Below are 23,106 nucleotides of genomic sequence, written 5' to 3'. Positions count from 1 at the left end.
TCCAGAAGATATTAGTTTAAAATTTTTTAGTTAGGCCTCGTGTGCTTATTTACAAACTCTGCAGTCCCATAAGTTGATTTGTTAATCATCGATGGTAAAAGGTCTTGTTTGTAAATTTTATTTACTTCTTAGATGCGCATTCCCCTTCCCCCTAGAACGTTATTGTATATCTTAATATCGATGACTTTCGTAGGTTTTGGAATGACTTGTGATTACCTTTTAATGATGATATTATGATTACTTGATAATTAAAAACTGTTTTGTTTCGATAACTTACGAAGGTGGTAAAACTGGACATAATTCGTGCGCTCAATCTCAAAACTCGCTAGAAATGTAAAAGGTTAGAAACAAGAAACGTAAAGTTATCAGAGGAAAAAAAGAAAGGGAAAGTAATTTTTAAGAAAATTAAAAACCTCAGTAGCCGAGAAAAGTGAATCAAGTAAGAATGCATTTCCAATGCACTGTAGAGATGTTGTAATGAACCCATGTCGTTTATTTGGGAATCGAAATAAATGGTACGAGATTCCGTGGCATTAAGATGAGCTGGTGTGACAGGAGTGGAAAGAATTTTGGCATTATCAAAATTAAATAAATGAACAAGATACCATGCATCAATGTGCTGTTTCTCACAAATTTCATTTTGTTGTATTGTAAATTACGCTACCCTAAAATAACATGTAGTAAACCCCTTATCGTTTTGAGCCTTTCTTTCTTTTTTTTTTTTAAGTATTCATTCATCCGTTTTCAGCGTATTTCATTTGTTAATTTAATGTATTGACTGTTTATATTATATTATGAAAATTGTTAAGATATAAAATTTAAACCAGGTAAGTGACTAACAACAGCTAAGTTTTTAACGATTTCCGATCTACAAAGTTTTAAAGTTAGCGCAAAGAACCATTATTTATCTCCCACCCCAATGTCTTTATTTTTAAATATACACCTGTGTTTTCTATAAGAATTGCTTCCTGAAAGAATTCTGGGACATCTAAACTTTTTTTTAAAAAATCAAATGCAGTTAATTTATTTTAGAGTTTTAAATATTGTCTAAAATTGTTGCTGAGAGATCTAACACATTGTTCTTTTTACTTTCATTTAAAACTAGAAGAATAAAAAATATTATCTTCTGCACAATCGATCGCAAAGAAATCTCATGTTATCTCACCTGCTTAAAGAGTAAGTTCTGTTAATCGCAACTGGGTGTAAAGGTCGTTGTTATACTTAAAGATTCACATTTGTCAATCGAAGGTGCTCATTCTGAGCCTGATGTTTGTCAGAGTCACGATATCTCTTATATTCAATTAAGATATGCCCGCCACTGGTTTTTGTAATCTTTCCAGAGATCCTCCTGATATTGAGGTACAGAATTTTATTTTTATGATTTTTCGAAAACAACCTCGAGATAACAAGTGATTGATTTAAAGTCAAATCTCATTACTAGTAATTCCTAGGGGAATGTTAGTCCCTTTTAAAGTTTTAAATAGAGCATGTTATTATATAAACATCGAACTTACCGTTTGACATGTGAGGAAATGACCAAGGGATATTATCAGAAACTTATATTAATAATTATTAAAATTTCAGCAGATTTCTCTGTTAAATGACAGTTAAAATGAGTTTTTTTTAAGAATTACTTAATTCGTAAAATGTTAGTTACAGACATTTTGCGAATTAAGTAAGTAATAATTTTTCTTCTTCTTATTCTTGAATTAAATAATTTACTAGATTGCTTATTTTAGCTGAATGTAGACTTTTTAAGGGTCTGAAATACTCATTTCCTAAATTGAATAAAATAAGATTTTCACTTCATTTGTAAATTCTGAGTGCTTTAAAATAGAGTTAAAATTATTTAAAGTTTTCATCGTTATTTAATATTAAGAATATTTTGTTTCTTAAATGTTTATGAATGGTTATAAATGTTTATGAATATTAATTAGCAAAACGTTTGTTTTTAATATTTTGCAAATGAAGGAAATAACGAGAATTTTTATTCTTGAACTAATTAATCAAATTGCTTTTTTGTCGAATGTAGATTTTTTTAGGGACTGAAATATTCGTTTGTTTTCTGAGTTTAATTAAATAAAAATTTTCACTATGTTTGTCAACTATGAAGGCATTAAAGTAATGCTGTAAATTTATTTAAAGTTTTCATCTTTATTTAATACTTAGAATATTTTGTTTTCTAAATGTTTGTGATTTAAAAATGAAATGTGTCATGAATTTGTAATATTATTTAATCGTATTCACCAAAACGGCTGTGTGAACTCTGCTAAGTGTGTCAGCAATATCTTGTCAACTGAACAACACGTACCTATTCAACGTGTAACATGTACCTATTGTATGTCAATGCGACTTAGGAGCTGTTTAATCTGGTCTAGAATATTTCGATAACCTATTGTAGAAATTTAAAAATGTTATTCTTTTTTCTTTAATCTAGATTACGCAGTATTCTTATTTTTTTACTTATTTACATTTCTTTTTTCTAATTTAGGTTTATTTCATTATTTGTGTTTTTCTGATTAATGTTCAGATTTTATGTTGTAAGGAAATTTGACTACTAAGCTAAATTATTGTTAATACGGATGAAAAAAAAATCTCATTGAATTGACGGCCATATTTGAATAGCTGGCCGACTTCTCATTTTTTTCATTTTGAGTTACAAAACCTTAAAATCTAATCTAATGGGTTCCTTGTTTTCCTTATCTTGTCTGATTTGTGGCTCATTCCAATTGACAGGAATGAGCTAGTAGTCAGCTGGAAATAAGCTTCACTTTCTATGTTCATATTAAATCATTTTCAACTCCATTTTTTTAAAAATAAGTGAGAAGAGGGTTTAATTCTGATTCAAGGTTTTAACAATTATTAGTTAGATAATAAAATCATCTGTTTTTTCTTCGATTGAAATCGTCCGATATTTTTTAATAGTAATAATTCATAAAAATATCGAGAATAATATCAGAAATATTAAAGTTGTTTCACCTAATCATAGTAGGTGTAAAGTCAAAATAAAATATTGAAGTTAAAAAGAGGAAAGCGGGTTTTTTTCCCCTTAATTTTTATTTTATTTCTCGACTTTTAGATTTACCTAATGTCCTTTCTTGCAATATTTTGAAAATTCTTAATACATGTAAAGATATTTAATGATTTTATAAAGTGTTATATTATTGTAAATTGCATTTACAAGAATGAAATAGTACAAGAATGACCTCATGTCCTCGTCATAGGCTAATAGTTAACTTACGATCTCAATTTTGAACATAGTAAAATAGCCATCATCCGTATAAGATAAGATATTGTATCTTAGTATCAATAGAATTTGCTGCATCTGTATCATTGGTGACTCTGCTATTTCATTTTCAACGTCACTATCTTCATTGTTTTCATATATTCTTCGTAAATTTCAACTATATGGTTTAAATCAGTTTTTAAGTTATCTTCATCACAGTCGAAGAAACATTCTAAACAATCATTTTCCCTGTTTTTCTGAACTCCGTTTAAATTTTGTCGATAAAGAGAGACGCAGTCGTCATTAAATAAATATTTTTCTATGGATCCGGAATCATAATATATCATTAAATAAAGACTTTTGTTAAGCAGAGCGACGTTAAACTGAGACTCAACTGAAATGTACATGGTACTCATTCTTTTAACCATCGAACGGGTGTATCTAAAGTTATGCATTTGATGTCTAGGTATAGTAAAGTTATGCTAAAGGACGAGACTGATTATAGTACTAGATGGTGGAAAAACTACGTAGTAAATGCTGCTATCTCGTAAATGGCCAGTGATATTAGTCAAAAGAAAGCTGCAAAATTATGGAACATTATAGATTTAGAACAAGTAGGCATCTAGAGGATATGAATGCTTAGAAAAGAAGATTTAAGTTTGTTCGCATGTATAATGCGTATATGTTTGTTCGTGGTTTCCAACATAAAAAGTTTAAAGAGGTAATAAAAAATTTATCCCTCCACACTTTTAATTTTGATGCTCATTCATACTTTTCTTAAGCTTCTACACAGAAAATAAAGGTATGCTTTGATAACAAAATGTTTTTCCTGCTTCCAAGGTCGTTTCGTCACGTTATAATCACGAACAAACAAATGCACTTTCTTAGCGTTCTTTTAATAGCAATAATATCCACAAGGTGTCTATTTGTTCTGAATTTATTATGTTCTGCAACATTGCAAGCTTCTTTTTCTTTCTTTCTCGTATCTCATAATGGTATCAAGGTAGAAAAGCTAACCTTGTAGTTTTCTGCCAGAGGGCTCTGCATGTACTTTCGTTTTACAGCGCGTAGCTACTTCCTTTACTCATATTTTTTTCCTGCATATAATAAAGCACAAATTAAATGTTACATTTTTGTATTTCTATTATGATAATAGCACATATTCATAGTACCGAAGTGACTATCTGAATTTTTACCTTTTATGTATGTGCCCTATAAGTTCTCATTTCTTTTCTTTCTTTTTTTTTAAAATTTATTATACATTAGCATAAAGGTAGCTTTGTTCTCTTTGTGTGTATCTTGTTGTGTTTTTTCTAAAAGTCGATATCATATGTTAAAATATGTAGAGAAAATTTGCCAACTAAATTTTCACAACTATTTTCTACTTAATGATTTGCTATCGAAGGAGTCTGTGACATGCTATATTTTTTAAAAGCAAAATTTAAAATCGGAAAAGTGGTGACGAAAGTCTGTCGTTTTTACTGAATTGTTATTTATTCTATTTTATAACCGGCCTGGAGCAACCAACCCAATTTTGAGTTTACGACTATTGAGGAATTTAATTACAGCGACCCAGGCAATTATGCCCATACGCCAAATGTGAGATGTCTCGTCGTCGACTTGAAATCTAGCTCGGCACGAGGACCAAGCAATATGCGAACACCGGGCAAGGCCCCGAGTCACGCAAGAATTCGGGGCACTATAGTCGCGATCGAGAGCAAATAAGGATGCCCGACTGGTCCAAAACCTGAAGAGCGGCAGTGCCAAACCCTCCGCAGACGGAGCCAAAGCTGGGTCGACAGCAGGATTACCGCCGCCACCCCGCGATCCATCGAGGGCCCTAGGCCTGGAAGGTCCCAAACCCTTTACTTTATTTACAAAAACACACAAAAGTATTATATCAAAATATTACAAAGCAAAAAAAAATCAAAATCGCAGCAGACTGGGAGTCGCCTGATCTGGCTTACAAGATGGCATCATTGCCCTAGCCCCAATAGTCGATGGTTTTCTTGAGTCTCTGAATTGCTCTTTTCTGCGACGTGCAGTTTCTGCTTAAGACACTATGGTCGGTTCTCAGGTTGGAGCCGTACCTTTCATTCGTCTCGTGACAATTCACGCACTTTGGTTTGCTTTTGCATGATGCCGCATGATGGCCTGCTTCGTCGCATTTTGAGCATGTTTCTGTGTGGCCGCAGTCTTTTGCCATGTGTCCGAGCCTATTGCAACTATAGCATCGGAGCGGTCTTAGGTATTCCTTGGTACGGTAGCACTTCCATCCCACATAGACTCCTTCTTTTTCGAGGGTCTCTTTAAAGCACTTTGCCTTCATTGCAATGACCCAGTGGACACCTTTCTTGGCTTTGATTGGAAATTCCACTTCAAAGTCGCCGTCATGAATGTCGTAATTATTTGCACTCAGGCATCTGGAGAGGCTTTCTTTGGTGGTCCCCTCTGGTAGCTCGAAAATTATGATTCTCGGCTTTCGCCTTTTGGGCACTTCGCAGAGCATTCGCTTGCCAAGGTCTGCTTCTATTTTCTCTTTCAAGACTACCACGTCCTGTCGGGTCTCTAATTCGACCATTAATTCGCCTTTATGCGTTATTTTGAGCTCTTTGATCTTTAGTTCAATTTCGTTGGGATCAATTTTTTCCTTCAAAGCCTCTTCCATTACCTCTGGAGTTGAGTTCTTCTTTGACTTGATCATTAAGATATACCCCTTAGCTTTTTTAGAGTGATGTGCCTCACGACCCATTCTGATTGCTTCGGTAAATGTTTTCTCCTTCTTCCTTCGATTGCTCTGCTTAATCATTTCCGTCAACGCTCTTTTGGCCTCGATTTGGACACCCTTAGTGTGCGAAAGAAGTTCGTTTTGATTTGACATGTTTTGGACAAACTCTTGAGTGACGCTCATTATTTTTAAGACTGCAGCCGCTGCGAGGGATTTCCCTTTTAATTCAGTCAGAGTCCTATTCATTTTCTGTACTAGGCATTGCGTCGTTGTCGACCACTCTTTCTGTTTTCTTCAAAAGATGACTCGAAACCCTCAGGCGGGCCAAAATCGTCTTCATCCGAGCTCTCGATCATTTCCTCAATCAATCGGCTCTATTCTTTAACTCTCGCCTTCTTGTCCACCGTCCCCTCTGTCTGCGTTAGCCGTCCAAGGGAGTTACTCCCTCGCCCCACGAAGAGGTGCAGAGCAGGAAATAATGCTGATTTGATGTTATTTGGTGGACCGTTTAAGAGTTCGACGCGGGGAACAGACTCTAGGCCTTGTTCAAGGGCGCCGGCAGAATAATATAAAAGGGGGTGCAACCCTCTAACAAACTACCCTCCCCTCCCCCCGAAAAAAAATTAAAATATTCTGCTATTACATTTTGTTTTTACATATACTTTCATCTGTTCATTTTTTCAAGATACGTTTCTTCATTGTTAGCAAGATAATTAAAAAAAAGTACGAATTTCTTGTACTTACAAATTTTGCCCAGAGGCGATCGCGCTGGCGCTGGCATAGCTACTGACTTTGAAGCACAAATAACTACAAACAGTAGTTTCGTATACTAACGTGATTGTGCACGCTTAACATTGGTATTTACTGTGTTAATGAAGTTTTACAGTTGCGAGAAGTCAGCTTGTGTTATACACCTTTGTTAAACTGAATAACTAATAGAAAATATATTATTTACATTTTATTAAATGAAATTTAAAAATATAGCTTAGATATCTGCCAAGTTTGTGAATGCTCAGTGTGCATAAGAAAAGAATCAAAGATGACTCAGAATTCATTGAAAAAGTTAAAAACAGATTTGGACAGCAGACAAGACGATTACAATTCTTGTTTGATTAAACAATATTTTAATTGTTATGTATCAATAATTATTTGTTTTTCCATAAAAATATGTTTAACAAAAAAATTTTATGGCAAAATTTTTCTGTATCTCTTTAATTGTTTAAAAAAAAAAGCCAGGGGGGTGCAAGTGCACCCCCTTGCACCCCTCTGCGGGCGCCCTTGGCCTTGTTCCACCGCGAGTATTCAAACAGAAATACTTTATTAGCTTCTTTTCGAACTCTAAGAGACGCGAGGGTTTACGATTATTAATGTTCAACTTCATATCCTTGTAATTTTGAATTGAACCCAGAAGACAAGGGAGCTACTGGAACAGGCATTGATATAAACTAGCCTTCGTAAGGGACATTTTGATGGAACTACCCGCATTTGCGTTACACTGAGAAGAAAACCACGAAATCCTCCTATTAATCCGATCCGTCTATCATTGAGGATATTTTACGTAAGCACTGTCGTCAGTTCGATCCGGGGGCAGAATTCGTATCGCTGGAATTCGAACCCGGTTTACCTAATTAGGAGGCGAACATTCTATCCCCTGAGTCACCACGGTTCTAAATCATTTTATTATAATACGTTCTTTTCCCCTTTTATAATTAATTTTTTTTATAAATACTCATTCAGGGAGCCGAAGTTACTCAGCGATGGTTGGTCGATACGAATTCTGCACCCGGCTCGCCCCCACTACATTGCTGACGTAAAATATCCTCAGTGGTTGACGAATCATGGGTTAGAGTCCATTTTACTGTAAGGCTGAACGTGGGAAGCTTTCATGGTTTTTCACCCCATGTAACGCAAATTCGGGTAAGTTCCATCTAAAAGTCCTCCACGAAGGCAAATTTCTCCCAATGCTTGATCCAGGAGCTCCCCTAGCTTTTGGATTGCGTTCAAAATTACAAGGCTATGGAGTTGAACATTAGTAGTCGTAAACCCTAAAATTAGGTCGGTTGTTCAACATGGTTATAAAATAAAATAAAAATACTCATTCAGGTATACAGTGTGTTATAAAAATATAGTCGCACCTAAAATTCTCCTATAAATTTCAAAATAATGCATATTTTTTTAAAATTTGTCTTACTGTTCGTAAAATAAACTGATAGGAGAAGATTAAAAAAAAAGAGATAACTAAATTTTTTTTTTAAATTAAAAAAAAAATGAAATTTGAAATTTATTTGCCACAAAAGTTAAGATGCAGAACCAAAAAAATGCGGATTTCTTTAAAGAAACAAATTACACTAAGTATAAAGATTTTAACACATTTAATTGTCATTAAGATTCCTTGGGATTACGCACTTCCTTCATTGCCTTCATATTGCCAAGATGAAAGTCATTTGCGCATGAAGATATTTTAAAAATTTGGAATTTAAAACATGAAAACATGTTTATTTCACTGATTTCAATTTGAAATAAATAACTCAAAACCAGATATATACAGAGTTTTAGACCAACGCGTGAATAGAATGTTACAATTAAGATGTGGTAGGCAATTAAAGACAACTAATAAGAGAAGATAGAAAAATTTAAAAACCAGCTTATCACCTCAAAATTGTTCTCAGAGAAACCATTCGTAGACGAATTCATGTGCCAAATAGCTAAGACTATACCTTAGTTTGATAAAAATAAAAATCTCTTTATTGGGAAATTAATGATCACCCTGTATATATTCTAACTTTTTCAGAATCTTCTGTCACTGAATCCAAAAGTGTACACGAAAGCGAGTGTCGTACCCAGTGCTCAAACTAAAGAAAACAAAAAACACTGGAAAAGGAATTCCGATAAGAAGTGTGGAGTAAGAATTTTATTTAAATAAATTTCATATCAGTATTTTTCCCAATTAACTTTGAGTCTTTGACTTTAAAATTTTATAATTAAGGGACTTGGAGTAGTATAATGATAAGTTACACTTTTTCCAAAGGGGATAATTTTTACATCAAATTTTTCCATAGAGTTACCAGATAGATAGGTTTTAAAATTTCCATAAATGCAAAAAAAAAAAAAAATATTACTGCTTACATGAAAATCATGGTATTTTTCACCAAAAACATTTGCAAAAAGCTTGTTCCTGAGTAATACGAAAATGTATCATTATATGGCTCCAAGTTACTCAAATCTAAAATTTTATTTTATTAATAGTATTGAATTATTGGCATGATTGAATCTGTAAACTCTGTGATAAAATTTGCAGAGTGTTAGTTTTGTGTTCAATTCCTCTTTATTTCAGAAATAAAAAATATTAATATTTTGTATAATCTTTACATCAATTGGAAACTTTGTTTCTCTATTTTTATGCATATTCGCCGAATCAGTTGATGCATTTTTCTAGACGCTGTGTCAGTTTTAGTTACCCATGTCATACGAGCTCCCCGCCATGTCTTTGAAAGTGTTGCATATTATACTTCTCCTCAGGCATCTGAAACACATTTTAGCCAAATGTATTTTCAAACTGGGAATAGATTTTAGTCACTGAGTGTCAAATCCAGGTTCCAGTGTGATTGTAATGGTGTTTCACTGAAAACATTGCAGAAGAGTGACAGTTTGAATGAGGAAGCACTTCACCTTTAGAACCGTACATAAAATTTAATACGGACTCGCCTTCTCCTAGAGATGCTGCTATCTAGTGACAATGATAAAAATAAAAGTTTTTCATTGTTCCTTTCAAGAATAAATTTTATAAACTCGCTTTTTATGCTATTCATGAGTCATTAAAATAGTTTTTACCTTTCTTCAAGGAAGAAGGGAAGAAAGGGAGCCCACTTAATAAAAATTTTCTTTTATAATGTAGTAAATCGATATCTTTGATTTCAGTGAGTTAAAACAATATGGAACAATATCAGTTACTTTTAACTATAGTAACTGATGCCGCCCTCTAGTGATGCATTAAAAAATAAATGTTCATCTTTTAATTTTATTAAAAAAAATAGAATTTATTTCGGTATTTTTAGAAAATGCAACTTTGAAAATATACATCTAAGAGTATTCAGCTCAAATATCATTTACTTATATTTCAAATGAAGAAATTAAGCAGTGCGAGTCTTTAATTGTTATGATAAGAATAGGAAAATGTCTCAAAAACTGTCATGGCACTAGTAGTAGGAGAAGACGAGAAAGCCCAGTTGTGTAGCATCACTTTTTTAAAAAAAAAACTATTTTAGCTGGAGTGGTTTATTTTTTATTATACGTCTTTGGGTGAGGGTAAGCGTCATTGTGCTCAACATTCCTCTTTTCAGGTCTTTATTTTTTTTATCAGTGTATCTCTCATGCTTGGTTCCAGTATGCATTCAGTAGTCGATATTAGTGGTTCAATTTTACAGAAAATTAACGGATTTATGTATTTTCAAAAAATAGGAGACCTTACTTTAGGAAATGCGGTTGAACATTAAAGAAATTGGTACTATTAAAGTTTATAAATAAAGGTATACATATTTTAAAGAAGGTAATACAATATTTAAAAAAGAAAAATCCTGTTCAGTCTTTTTGTTGATAGTACCGAACGCAAGCAACAAGTGAGTACAATAGAAAGAGATAAGTTTATTGAACTTAATTTTATAACAAGTTTTTTACAATATTTTTCGCCACTAACGAAATTTACAAGTTCTTTTGATAAGACATCGTGCGTAATGCAACTAACTGCATGCGCTTTCAAGACTCATTTATGAAGAATTTGGTTGCGAGTTGAAAACCCTCTAAATTCAACAATTTTATTCTGTTTACATAATACCATTTGTGCAATACGATGTAATAATATTTTCGAACAAAATTTGCCAGTTTTCTACGATAACGGAGTTGATTGTTCCTGCACAGTGGAAGAACTCAAAATTTCTTGCAGTCTATTAACTTATTCAGTTAATCTTACACATACATGCGTATACTGGGTCTTTTGTGGCCGAGCTGTTTTACCTGTCAAATGCTCTGTACTATGGAGGCGTCGGGTTCGTATCTCGTTGAATTTCTGAATGTACCGATGTAGCTTTGTAATGCCCTTCTCTAACTTGTGCTATCTGTTAATCATCGAGACAAAAAAAATTAAAACTGTTTTTTGTAACGAACACACTCAAGGAAAATTCACGCATGAATGAAAGGTAGCAAAAGAAATAAATGACTAATTTTATCTTCCTTTGTGCTTCTTCACAAATTTTTCAATAGGGTGAAGCTGGTGACTTATTCAAAGAAAGCTGGGATATTAATATTTAGTAAATATTCAGATTGCATTTTAAAAATGTAAGTTTATAGTTAAATAAACATAATTAGTAAGTTCAGAGCTAGTGCTCTTAACAAGATTCAAAATTAAAAAGAAGTGAAGAAAAATTGAAACTTAATTACATCATCAACATATATTACGTTACATTATACTATATTTCATTGAATTACATTATGCTTGCGTGTGCTCATAACTAAGTACGGTCTATAAGTCCATTTCATGTTGAAGAAAACAGCATAAGTTAGAGAAGGATATCACAACGAATCATCAAAGGTAACGGTGGGATTTAAACCCACTACATCCACGCTAGAAGGTATTTGGCTGAATGGTAAGAGTGCTCGGGTGCGGATGCAACATTCAAAATTTATAAAGCTATTTCTTAAAGCTCTTTTTAATCTTGTAAAATTCATCTATAAATACATTCAAACCTAGATAACTAAACACTTCAGAAGTCGACTCCAGTCTTAAACAGTTTTGAGGAGTCAGATTAATAATGTAACTCTTTACCATCTTCAAATATTTCAAACGTTAAATTCTTATCTCTTCTCTTTATTTTAATATGAACTTAGACTTCTTTTTCTTATGCTACACTAACTTGTTTGACATAAATAACATAATGTTGATATAATATAAGTAAAAATAACCACGTTGTTCGCGAGTTATCTACGAGTGTTCACGGGTCAAATAATCAGCTCCAGAGTGAAATTAATTTAGGTTTAGTTATCTAGGCTTATTAACACTAAAGGCCTCCTTTAATGATCTCACCGTACCATCAAACGCTGCGTAGCGTGGAGGTAGCGGGTTCGGGTAATGTCCTTCGCTAACTTATGCGATCTGTTTTCTTCAACTTGAAAAGAAACTTATAAGCTATATTTTCTAATAAGTTCACAAGCTTTCATATGTGTAACAAGAAATAAATAAAGGAAGAACCGAAGTTGTTCACATTTCAGAATATTGAAATTATTCATTTAAAATAAAAACATTAATTTTACATCGAATATAAGTTGCTCACATGTAAACTCCAGTCAAATTTGTTAGAAAAATAATAAAACTATTAACGACCTACCACGATTATGTTTTAACGAAAATTATATTTCGTGGGTTAACTTAAGCCGAGTTGAATGATTTCATACCCCTGTAAAAGTATTTCACCGCATTGACACTCATTCTGCAAGTAAAGAAATCTACAGGAGGTTTGCGTGAATCCAAAATTCTTCAGTCGAAAGAAGCGGGCGCTTGCGTTCAATTGCATTACAGAGCAAAAAATTTGTAATGAATAACGGAAACTGTTGTGCAATGTATTATAAAATAATAGTGTTACAGTTTAATGTATTTATAAAAAGAGCGATTGAGAAATAAAATGAGAAATAAAAACAGTAGCTAATTTTTAAGGTTTTATATTATAATTAATTCTGTGAAGTGTGGGATAAAAATCCAAACTCATGGTTTGATAAAAATATTTAAAAATATCATAAAACGACATGTTTGATAAAAATAAGTACCCTTGATATAAAAAACAAACAAACAAAAAAACCAGCCTTTTGTAGTCCGTGAAATTACATAAAAGTCTTATTAACATCTAACAACTATAACTTGTTTTATTTGTTCTGGTATTGATTTACGGTTTTGTAATTATTGAGACACTATAATGCAAATTTAGTATGATAATAACTAATAATAAGACGTAATATACGTGCAGTTTGCTTCACAAACTATGTTGGAACTAATTTCCCCGAATTTTATTGTAATGCCCAAAAGATACCGATAGTTATGAACAGAAAGTTTATTATATTCAAATATTTCTTTAAAAAAATTGAACAATTTTATTTTTTATTGGTTTTTTCATTTTTAGACATGCAGGCCATTGAAGAGTGATTTTGATGACATAAAACATACTACATTGAGTGAACGAGCAGCTTTAAGAGAAGCAGCTAGGTATAAAATATTTTTTATGTCAAATGAAAGTTTCAAGTTTTGTTAGATTCTTTTTCTTGTATTTTTTCTATCATTTATTAGAGCTTAGGGAAGATACTTTGAAATTATTATTTGCTTAAGTTTTAAAGTAAAGTACTTCTTACTTTTCTGCCAGAATGATTTTTTCAGTGTTATTATGTTAACTCCTTGGTTATAAAATTAAAAGAAAATATCTCTAAAAATATTTTAGTTTAATTTTTTGACATACAATATGGGTTTTTATAACTTCTGGGGAAATAAGCTTTACATAAAATGTATTGTTCGATTTTGGTCATTATTTATATATATTGGTTAACTTTGATGTACCTTTTCTAAGAAACAAAGTGGTCTGGGTCTAAACTAACAGAATCACTAGTAAATCAATTAAAAATGTGATATAGTACCATTAGAAAATAGAAAAGACAAATAAAAAACATATTCATTTATTGAGCCGCATTTAAAATACATCTGCAACCAATTTTTCAAACCAAACCCAGTCTCGTTCTGTTCTAAAATAAAGTGAAAAAATTCATACTCGACATTTGTTCAAAACTTCGACGATCATTGTTCAAAAGTACTAATATTCGGGTTTAACCACACTTCCCTGGAAGCCCCTTGTCAAAGAAGAGTCTGGATCTAAACTATCAGAATTACAGAATTAATGAAAAATGCTGCTAATTAATCAGTGCAGATGATATTTTAAATTACGAAAGACACAAAAAACGTACTTACTCCGAATAAACATACCTTTTTTTCTACGGATTTGGGTTTTTGCCCCACAAAATGGTGGATAGCTGCATTCTAGAAAATATGGTCCTAATAGTTAAATCAGGAGAACAGTTAAAAATTTAGACCCCTAATATTTTTGTGCCTGATTTCATAACTCAAAATTTCATCTGCACTAAATAAGCAGCACATTTAAGGTTTGGTTTTTCGAAAAATTAGATTGCCCTCGTACGTGATAATCCTATCATTCGATCAAACATTATGATTTTTTTATCGTATTACATGTCACTTCAGATCAGAAAAATCTATTCCTATTTAAAGTTTAATCTCGCATTAAAAGTTTCATTTTAAAAACTTTCTTGTCAATAATAATAATATATNCCTTGTCAAAAAGGTTGCCCAACTCAAATTGACATCAAAGCATTTATCACTTGCATAGCTTCCAAGGTAATTATAATCGTATACATCAATTGTTCTTACATTTTTTGTTTAAAAATATTAATAATAATTCATTAATACAATATCTTGAAATGAATGAATTATTTCAATCAATTATTTTTAAGGAATTATGAATGGTTAAGCGCATGAAGTAAAGCACAGCAAATTTTAGAAGCGAAATAAATAAGGTTCCGTTTATTATTGCTGATGAATTTTTACACCAAAACATATAGAGTTTACGCCAACGTTAAAATTTTCAAGAATTTTTTTTATTGCCTGCAGATTTATTCATTTTTAGATGGTTGTTTTTCTGAATTTTCGATATTTAGAATGATGGTTAAAGTAAAACAATGTAAAATAAAGCAGAAATACAGGTACAAAAATGGACATACTATCTAGATATTTGTTTATAAAATCAAAACTATATTCGTGTCCTTTATTTGTGCTTTATTTAACGCTGCTTTATTTTATTCATACGTAGCACTTTAGCACACTTTATCCTCATTTGGATTAAGTTGGAATAAATAAATAGCCAAAAATAACACTTAAAATATAGCTTACTCCTTCATTTTATTTTTTTGATTGCTTGGAATATTTTTCACTCCTATTCAAACCTTGTAATTCGAAGCTTAGAAAAATATTATGAAAGGGGATATTGAATGAAAACTCAAAACTAGTTTTATTAATTGAAATTTCTAGAATATCGAACCTGTTTACATTACATCTCGTAAACATATAACATCGGCATGGGTATACACCGGGAGTTGTCTGCTTTAAGTTCGTTCTTGTTTACTTTCTTTAATCATTCATTTAACACAAACAACGTGACATTAGTTGAATAGGAATGTTTTTAACTAATACAATATCTCAACTTACTGACTTTTCCAATGATCCGCATATTTTGGTGACTGGTTGAATGGCTAAAATCAAGTTTGTCATGTGCTCCACAAACAAATGTTTTTTTATAAACTTACCATTGGGTATGACAAGTTGTTTGTGTCGTAAACCAAGAGGTTTTTTCCTCCATAAATTCCTAATACTATACATAGTAATTGGGGAAACTAAATTACACTGACGATTTTCAAATATTTATAACAGGAAAACAGTTAAAGTTGAAAATCAATCAGATTAATGTGGTGAGGCAGAAATTTTATTCTCCGAGTTTTTGATTTTAGTTCAACAAGTTTTTGACGGCTTACGCTTTCACTGTTGATTTCCATACCCCCTGAAGCTGTGGTGACTCAGCGGATAGAGCGTCAGCCTTCCAATGAGGTGTATCGTGCTCGAATCCCAGCATGATGGTCGATACGCATTCCGCACCCGGCTCGCACCGACCAGAGTGCTGAAGTGAAATATCCCCAGTAGTAGACGGATCATGGGTTAGTCCCTTTGCCGTCAGGCTAGCCATGCGAGGTTTTCCTCACCATGCAACGCAAATGCGAGTTAGTTGTATTAAAAAATCCTCCACGAAGGCAAATTTCATTGACAAAAGATTTCGAAATATTTTGATGTAATTTTTAATTATTTGTCTTTGATTTGCTGGTTTTACTAAATACAAAACCACCTGCTGGAAAATTTTGAACTAAAATTAAAATTCATTAATGAAATTTATGGCCAGTCACATGAATTTGCTGCATCATTTTTTTAAAAAACTTAACCATTTTCATTCTATAAATTTTTGAAAACCAAATTTAGGAATACCTTGTATAATACTTTTCTAGAATTATTATGGTGCAGCTAAACTTATTCTTTCTGATAATCCCGTTGGGTTGTCATGTGGAATGGTGTGCCCAACAAGTGATCTTTGTGTCGGAGGATGCAATTTATATGCCTCAGAAGAAGGACCCATTAACATCGGTGGACTCCAACAATTTGCTGTTGAAGTAAGTAACGCACATCATTAATTATTGTCATTTTAAGGCACTATGAAGTGTCGAAAACTCAAAATCTGTAGAAAGCAGGGTTTAAAACAGTTGGTGGGAAGAAACCAATCAAGATAAATATGGCAACCTTATTGGCCATCAAATTTTCAGTGCTTCTTACGACGATTTTGAAATTAACCTGACAATGAGATGGTCTTATCATGAAAAATAATATTAAAATAAATAAACAAATAAAAAAAAAACGTCGATTGACCTGCATTTTTTTTCCTAGGGTTTTTCCCCCGTAAAAATGTTTTATTTTGATGAAATATTCTTAGAAGTTTTAAAGTAGGAAATGGAAAAAAGGTTTTTTAGAAGAATCTTTTTTTAAAAAAAAAATCAGATTAAATTTTTCTTGGACTTATAATTAATATTTGAGACCTTTCTGAAATGATGACCTCTACCAGCCCTATTGAGCCAATTTGATATTTAGACTTTGCTCGTGAATAATAGGACTACAACTCCCTTCCATAATGCCACCTACTTTATCTCATCTTTAACTTGAAATAACCAGTTTGATTCAGTATAATTGGATACCTGCAAGCGATGTCATTGTGGGTAAATTGTGTCATTCGTGTATGGCATGATTCAAAAGCCAATCAGGATCAATATACACGAGTGACGTCGCTTACAGGCATCCAATTAAGCCTGATCCGGAAACTAATTAAGCGTTATAATAAACCAAGCTTAATTGCTGTAACGTTAACCAGTCGAGCACAACCACGTGATTAGGCAACGATATCATTTAAATTATACGGTTGGGTATAATAATGCATTATTCTTCTCGAGTTGCAAGAACCCAATTGTCAACTTGGAAATTATAAAAGATAAAAATATGAATTTGTTGTTTTTAATAAAGTACGAAGCTTGATTTAAATTATTATTAAACTGATCAATGCTGAAACTTAAAAATAAGCATATTAATTTAATCTATTTATGGGGATATGGTGAATAGTTTGATATTTGTATTGCCTTTTTGAGACTTAAAGAATATTTCACTTAATTAAATGTCAATTATTATTTAAACACTTGTTTCTAAAAAATAATTTTAAAAAAACACGATTTTTTGAAATTTCAAAAAGTATCTAAAGTGAATGTTTAGACATTAGCTAAAACATTAAGAATAAAAGCTATGCTTATGATCAAAAGTAAGAAAATGGTTAATTGCCTTTTTAACATTTAATGAAACTTATTGTACTTATAAGTAATTTCAAGCATTATCAATATCCACAAGGATTGCCTATAGTAAAATTACTTTTATCTTATTAATAATTATCGAACAAAAATGGTACTTAATTTTATGTAAAGAAATGTAAACTATTTATTTATTATTTTACTCACTTGAATTTTATAACTTTAAATCAGTATACACTTTTGTATACTTTGTAACTGTTAAGCAATAAAATATTTCATTTTAATAAAAGTAGATTTAATGTAATTTTAGACATTTATGGAAATGAAGATACCACAGATAAAAGATCCAAATCTGTTTCCAGATCAGAAAGTTCCAGGTAGTTACAGGTCTAAAATAGCAATCATTGGTTGCGGACCATCAGGAATAAGTTGTGCTACATTTTTAGGTCGTTTAGGTTATACAGATATAACAGTATTTGAAAAGGAAGATTATATTGGAGGATTAAGGTAATATTTCGTACTATTATCTTAAAGTATAATACAATCAATTTATTTTTTGGACAAATATATTTATCAAAAAAAATATTACTTTTTGGTTTCTAGCTCCTCTGAAATACCACAGTATAGATTACCACAACATGTTGTAAAGTTTGAAGTTGAGATGATGAAAGATTTAGGAGTAAATGTAAGACAATGCTTTATTGCTTAAATAGATACTGTATTGCTTAAATAGATACTATTAGAAAATAATTGTTAAAGTTTACGATCATTTGAATATTTTTAATGTGTTTTAACCCAATTCTATGTTTAAAAAAGGATTTTGTTATTCTAGATACAATGCAATAAAGCGTTTGGAAAAGATCTTACATTGAAATCGTTGCAAGAAGAAAAGTATAAAGCAATATTTATTGGAATTGGTAACTATCTTTTCACGAAAAACCTATAAAAGTTTAAATATTTTAAATGAAAATGAAAGTAAATAAAATTTTTATTTAACAAATCTATATTTATTTGATATTCAAAAAAGTTCAGTTCTTGGAGTTTTTTTTATTTTATTTTATATCCGTCGTTGAACATCCGACCTAATTTTTGGGTTTACGACTACTAATATTCAACTCCGTAGCCTTGTAATTTTGAACCAATCCAGAAGACAAGGAAACTCCTGGATCAGAATCCCCAGATGTATTGATTTGTTATGGGAACATGGAGGACTTTGAGACTCGACAGATTTAACGTGTATCAGTCACCATTTACTACACGGGGAGTCTTCGGTCGGCGGGAATAGAGCCCACGACCTCTTGGACAGGGTCCCAGTGCCCTACCAACCAGACTATCCCGGACCCATGTCCTTCCAACACCCAATACTCATTAACGTTTGGAAATGCATCCCCCTGAAATGCTTGTGGGGACATGGAGGACAGCTCTTAGAGTTTGGGGAACTGTAGCTATTGAACAGTTTGAATTTACATACAGAGAATTGTAAAACTATCATGGCCGAAATATGCTTGACCCAAAGGGCTGCACCAGAAGCATCAGCACTAGTGAATACAAAAGAAACTGATCCTTCTTTTAGACAATGCCGAACTTCATACACAACTCACGTGGTCTGAAAATTTTAACATTTTCTCTTTGCTTCTCTATCATCCACCTATCTGTCCATCACTCGTTTTTTGCTATGGATAACCTATATGCATTAACATTGCAAAATTTCATTAAAAAATATACGTGAACATTGTATTTTGCTATGGATAACCTATGGATAATTTTTAAAATTTAGAATCGAGAACTTTACAATGTTTGGATTTAAAAGCTTATAATTCGTTTGGAATATGTAATAAATTTAAAAGTTGTTGAAGCAGATTTTAAGAAATAGATTTGAATGAAATAAATGAAACTGAATGGTCAATAAATGAGCACTGAAAAATATGGAGCGAACTTCTCTGGATGCCCGATTACGTATAATAACAAGCAATATTCCTATAGAGATTGTAGATTGAGATTAAATGTATTCTATGTATCATACAAACAATAATTATCATGTTTACTTACAGGTTTACCAGAACCCAAAATAATTCCGATTTTCGAAAATCTAAAACCTGAAAACGGATTTTACACATCAAAGAACTTTCTTCCCGCCGTAGCAAAAGCAAGCAAACCAGGTAGGAAAAACTCCATGTTTTTTAAAAAAAATATATAGTAAACAGTTTTAAACTACGTAAGTCGTACCAGATTCTAACATGTTTAGAGTTTCCTTGAAAAAAACACAGACGGGACACAGGTGTCCCTTATATATATATTTCTTTTCTGACACTCTAATTACAAGCAAAAATATATTTTGTTATTTTTTAATTAAGAAATACAGTTTAATAGCTACTAAAAACATCTGTTAAATATTGGAATTATATTTGTACTTAAATATAAAATCCAAAAAAGGAGTTTGAAATTTTTTCTCCATTCATATTCACAAATGTATCAATAATTGATTTTGTAAATTAGAGAAAATTCTACAATGAATAACTGGTTCTTTTAGATTTAAATAACAGCAAATAAGAGCAAATTTGAAAAATTAATGCTTATAACTAAGCTGTGTTTGTAAGATTTTACCTTTAACGCAGAAGAAGACATTAGTGTTTCTTGCTGTATTTCACAATCATAAACTATTAAAATACTAAATATAATATTTTTTAACTTATTTTAATATAAATTAATACAAAATAATGAAAAAATACGTTAAATAAAAATTTTGCGACAAAGGGTTAGAACAGTTTAATACAACAAAATTATAAACATTAAATAACTTTAAAACAAGATTGAACGTTAAATGCGCTCAATAATTTTGAATAATCCCTCGATTGAATGAGTGTTTAGAGAAAAAAATATTATTTTTTTAAACAATATATATGGAATATCATCCTCTTTAAAATACTCATTCATTTCTAGTGCAATGCAATAATTTTTGTACAGGAAGCTTTTTGCACTTTTTAAATAAATTACATAATTTTTTTGTTATTATTTTAACCCAAATTTTGTATGGCATTTAATAGTTTTAAGAATCAACACACTATCAATATTTTTAATTATTATCATGAAGAATTTATGAAACTTTAAGTTATATGACTTAACATGTCTTATACTTTTACAGGTATGTGTGCATGTAAACAGCAACTACCCCAGATCTATGGCAATGTCATTGTTTTAGGAGCAGGTGACACTGCTTTTGATTGTGCAACATCAGCTATTAGATGTGGTGCTAGAAAAGTTTTTGTTGTGTTTAGAAGAGGTTGTACAAACATAAGAGCAGTGCCAGAAGAAGTAATTATTATATTGCTATAATTTATATTATAGTTGAATTTACTTTCTGAGCTAAATTTTTTTTTTTACTCGTATCAACGAATATGCTGATTATGAATAGTCTAACTCATCAATCTAAGCGGATAGAAGAACATGCAACTACAACTCGATTGTCGGTTTCCTTATTATTTCAAATATTTTAGAAAGATTCCATTCGGCCTATATTGTTTTTCACCGATAATGGCTATTCTATAAGGAAAAAATTGTTAGTTTGTGGTTTTATATAGTTTTGAAAAATTTTTTGTGAATTTTTTATTTATTTTTAGTGTTCATCAAAGTTCAATTCGTTTCATCAAAGAAGGAGAGTGCTAAACAAAAGCAGAGCTCAAGATGGCCGGTGGCTCTGCTTTTATTATTACATAATTATTTCAAGATATATTACAAAATATTATATTATTACAAAATTTGATTCATAATAATAATATATTTTCATTTCTGTCTTTCTTTTCTAATACCAAAGGCAAACGATAACTTTTTACAGTTCGTCGGTTTTGAGAGCTGGTTTTAACTCTCTATTGCTACATACAAGCAATCAACCAGCATACGACAGTTCTGAGCCAGTTCGACATTAAATAAGTTTCTGAATATAATTGAAGTACATTAAAATGAAGTCAAAAGCAAAATATTGCAGAGAAGCATACAAACGATGGAGAATTTTGAATAACTGCTAAAGCAGTCTATTGAGTCTACAATAGTTTTATTTCCAACACAAACTCTCCGAAGACGAACATGAAAAAATAATATGCTTTTACTCGCATAAAAATTTGGGTACTTCGGTGATAAGAGAGCTTTATTTTTTTGCCCAATCAATAGTAGGTATTTCATGGTTCCTTCTAAAAAATTTTTCTAATTTTCTTAAATGTGGTATATTTTTCCACATTGTCATTCTTCTCATAGTTTCATTTTATTGAAAGTGCAATGACAGCTTAGTGTTTTTAACCAAGTGATTCACAATATTTAGAAAATAAATTAATTCCATAAGTTTGTAAGCAACTGCGAGACGTTCTTAAACCTGGAAAACTCGAGTAATTTCAAATTATTACTTGGCATGTTCTTTTTAATCTCTTCAAAAGTAGATTTGATTAAAAGCTGAAGTCATATTTTTCACTTTTTATGTCAGCCTTTTTTTAAATACATATTTTATCGAAATTAAAAGAACTATACGAAATTCCAAGTATTTTTATGTGATATTGTATTTTATACGACAACACTTATTTCAATGTTCCAAATTGAATTTTCTCTTTGCAATAAACAGGTAGAACTAGCAAGGGAGGAGAAATGTGAATTCATTCCATTTTTATCTCCCAGAAAAGTAAATGTTGAAAACGGGAGAATAATTTCCATGGAGTTCATCCGAACCGAAGAGGATGAGAATGGGAAATGGATTTCTGACGAGGATCAAAAAGTTATTCTCAAAGCTAACTTTGTCATTTCCGCTTTTGGTTCCTCTCTCACTGACGAAAAAGGTAAATGAATAACAACAATTACTATTCCACTCTTCTTTTTACGCGAGTCCTGCGTTCTTGAGTTGCATTACGAATCTCTCATAGAATTAAACTGTTACACTATTCGTGGTATTATTTACAACAGAATATCGATACAGTGACACATTTTTTAAGTATACTTTAGTTCACTATCTGTGGTATTATTTAGAACAAAATATTGATACACTGACAAATTTTTTAAGTATACTTTAGTTCAGCGGTTCTAAATTTTGTCTTGCTGCGGAACCCTAAATGAACGACCTTTTTTTGTGGAATCCCCAAATGAATTATAACAATTACAATTCCACTTTTCCTTTTACACAATTTTTGCGTTCTTGAGCTGCATTACGAATCTCTCATAGAATTTAATTGTTACACTATTCGTGGTAATATTTAGAACAGAATATCGATAGAATGACAGATTTTTTAAGTATACTTTACTTCAGCGGTTCCCAATTTTTTCATTTAGGGTTCTTAAATGAACGACCTTCCTTTTGAGGAACCCCCAAATGAGTTACAACAATTACAATTACACTCTTCTTATTACACGAGTTTTCCGTTCTTGAGATGCATTACGAATCTCTCATAGAATTAAATTGTTACTCTATTCGTGGTAGAACAGATATCGATACAGTGAAACATTTTTTAAGTATACTTTAGTTCGGTGGCTCCCAATTTTTTCCTGCTACAGAACCCTAAATGAACGACTTTCTTTTCGTGGTACTCCCAAGTTGGCAAATAAAATTTATTAGGAATTGTAAATATTTTAACCAAAGAAACACTTCTAATCATCATACAAATATTTAATATGAGAAATTTAAAGAATTTCTTCA

At 31.5% G+C, this 23,106-nt stretch overlaps 2 protein-coding genes across 2 annotated transcripts in view; both read left to right on the top strand.

Moving 5' to 3' along the window:
- The first annotated feature begins 1,203 nt into the window (after positions 1-1,203).
- LOC139425652 (dihydropyrimidine dehydrogenase [NADP(+)]-like) lies at positions 1,204-13,246 on the top strand. Its single transcript, XM_071181055.1, has 3 exons — positions 1,204-1,359; positions 8,746-8,856; positions 13,118-13,246. The coding sequence occupies exons 1-3, from the start codon at positions 1,309-1,311 to the stop codon at positions 13,244-13,246; spliced, it is 291 nt and encodes a 96-aa protein (XP_071037156.1). The 5' UTR covers positions 1,204-1,308.
- A 1,079-nt stretch (positions 13,247-14,325) lies between these two features.
- Positions 14,326-23,106, top strand: part of LOC107456623 (dihydropyrimidine dehydrogenase su(r)) — a 31,030-nt gene continuing 22,249 nt past the window's right edge. Inside the window, exons 1-8 of the mRNA XM_043044366.2 lie at positions 14,326-14,391; positions 16,104-16,265; positions 17,749-17,945; positions 18,042-18,123; positions 18,271-18,355; positions 19,490-19,597; positions 20,581-20,750; positions 22,045-22,255. Coding sequence (XP_042900300.2) covers positions 16,164-16,265; positions 17,749-17,945; positions 18,042-18,123; positions 18,271-18,355; positions 19,490-19,597; positions 20,581-20,750; positions 22,045-22,255 — 955 coding nt within the window. The 5' untranslated portion in view covers positions 14,326-14,391; positions 16,104-16,163. The remainder of the gene's footprint in view (positions 14,392-16,103; positions 16,266-17,748; positions 17,946-18,041; positions 18,124-18,270; positions 18,356-19,489; positions 19,598-20,580; positions 20,751-22,044; positions 22,256-23,106) is intronic.

The sequence above is a fragment of the Parasteatoda tepidariorum genome, chromosome 5, assembly GCF_043381705.1.
Source record: "Parasteatoda tepidariorum isolate YZ-2023 chromosome 5, CAS_Ptep_4.0, whole genome shotgun sequence".
Lineage (NCBI taxonomy): Eukaryota > Metazoa > Arthropoda > Arachnida > Araneae > Theridiidae > Parasteatoda > Parasteatoda tepidariorum.
The sequence above is the reverse complement of the archived record's forward strand: the minus strand, read 5'-3'. Positions and strand labels throughout refer to the sequence as shown.